Raw genomic sequence first — 1,766 nt, 5'->3', positions numbered from 1 at the left:
TCTTGCCCTGCCCTGTTTCTTTTCCTTTCTCTACCGTCACAAAATGTCTTTCCTCCTGTAGACCTCCAAGGAAATCTCCGGGGGTTACCAGAACCAATCTTATGAGCAAGAAGAACACCCAGATGTGAACACCAAGCAGCATGAGGCGTCAGAAAATGACAGTGTTCAGTTGATGACAGAAACACTAGAGCAGCCAGCGCTTTCCTTGCCCTCTTCCAATGCAGAAGAAATTAATGGCCTCCCAAAGGCTTCCATAGCTTCCACCATCCTCTTTGACCAGGAAGAGAAAGAGGAAGAAGTGAAAGAAGAGGCTGAGCATGAGAAAGAAGTGAAGTCTATCCTCAAGACAGACAGGCACGTGACAGATGACGGCTACAAAGCTGTGTGGTTTAAGACTGATGTGGATCCAGATGCTGGAGAGAAGGTTGAAGTGATTGAGGACAATGGAGCAGATAGTGATGATGACAGTGACCAAGATCTGCAAAAGAATGAGGAGGAGGAAGAAGATTATGACAAAGATGATCACCACAGAGGGCTGGGAATCTCTTTTGCCTCAGAGGGCTCATCGCCCCCAGCTGCAGAAGAGATAGTCAAGATGTCTCGCACAGATGCAGTGACAGAAGATGACAACCATGTATAATGGAAATAGGCCTGCTCTCTCCTCAAGAAATGGGGAATCTCAGCTGCTTTGCTGACACAAAGCCCATCTTTCTGCTCAGGGGGAAACTGGAGTGCAGGAGGGCAAGGTTGTCTGACCTGCTTGTCTGAATGCAGGGATTAAAGCCGGCAGAGATTCAACCTTTTAGTGAAACCTTGAAATATCACTTAGGATTTTGGGTGAGAGGAACATGTCCCATGTCTCCACCTTCCTATCTGTTCCCCTTGGGGCCCCTCCCATCACATTTCCCAAGCTGGCTGCAGGTCCAGCAGCGACGGAGCTGAACTGACTTTGGAGCAGTTCACCCAGCTCACGGTAGCGATGAACAACGCAGTGCTCACCTCCCCGTGGTGGGTGAATCAGCCAGCAGTGACTGCTTGGCTGCTCCCTTCAGGGTGTTAGCTTGGTGCCAGCTGCAGGGCGTGAGCCAGCGCGAGTCGCCCTGTCCCTGCAGTTCCTCATATGACTGTACCCAGGAGCTCACTTCAGGGCTTGGCTCTGCTCTCCGCTGTGCCTGACTGAGCTCCTAGCACAAGCAGCTGGCATGTGCCACCACGGTCCCCGTCCTGCCAGCAGCCAGGAGTTTACGTGCTCAGGAGCTGCTGTTCCCTCTGTCACTGGTAAGCAAGGACTCATCACGTGCTTCACTGAAGGACTTTGTCATCAATTTTTCTATGTCATAAAACCACTAATTGCACAGTACTTCTTTAGCTGTCTGTCTCCTATCTGTCAGGGAAAAGGAGAGCTCCTGGGTAGGACCTGGGGGTATTTCCAGCTCCTTGGGCTTTTGGCAGCCAGAGGTGTCATTCCAGAGGTGCTGGGTGTGGGGTTGGCACAGTTTCCCATTGTTTCCCCTGTCCAACAGGGCTGAAGGTGTCACTTTTACCATTGCTGCTGAAGGTGGAGGTCAGTATTGCCTCCAAGTGCCAGATGTCACTGCTGCCTCTCTGCTCCTGTCTTGTCTTAGATGTCAACCCTTTGCATGCTGCTTTCTCCATTCACAAGGTTTTTTTGCTGGTAGGACCATCTTTCAAGCTTCATCTAGAGCTGAGCTCAGCCTGAGAGCAGAGGTGGTTTGATGAGAGCAAGTCAGCTCTGCTGTACGTGG

At 51.1% G+C, this 1,766-nt stretch overlaps 1 protein-coding gene across 1 annotated transcript in view; it reads left to right on the top strand.

The window, feature by feature from the left end:
• CDHR5 (cadherin related family member 5) overlaps positions 1–640 on the top strand; it is an 11,569-nt gene extending 10,929 nt beyond the window's left edge. The window contains exon 14 of the mRNA XM_029086048.1: positions 62–640. Within this exon, the coding sequence (XP_028941881.1) occupies positions 62–640 (579 nt within the window). The remainder of the gene's footprint in view (positions 1–61) is intronic.
• The last annotated feature ends 1,126 nt before the right edge of the window (positions 641–1,766 follow it).

The sequence above is a fragment of the Antrostomus carolinensis genome, unplaced genomic scaffold (assembly GCF_000700745.2).
Source record: "Antrostomus carolinensis isolate BGI_N321 unplaced genomic scaffold, ASM70074v2 scaffold37177, whole genome shotgun sequence".
Classification (NCBI taxonomy): Eukaryota; Metazoa; Chordata; class Aves; order Caprimulgiformes; family Caprimulgidae; genus Antrostomus; species Antrostomus carolinensis.
The sequence above is the reverse complement of the archived record's forward strand: the minus strand, read 5'-3'. Positions and strand labels throughout refer to the sequence as shown.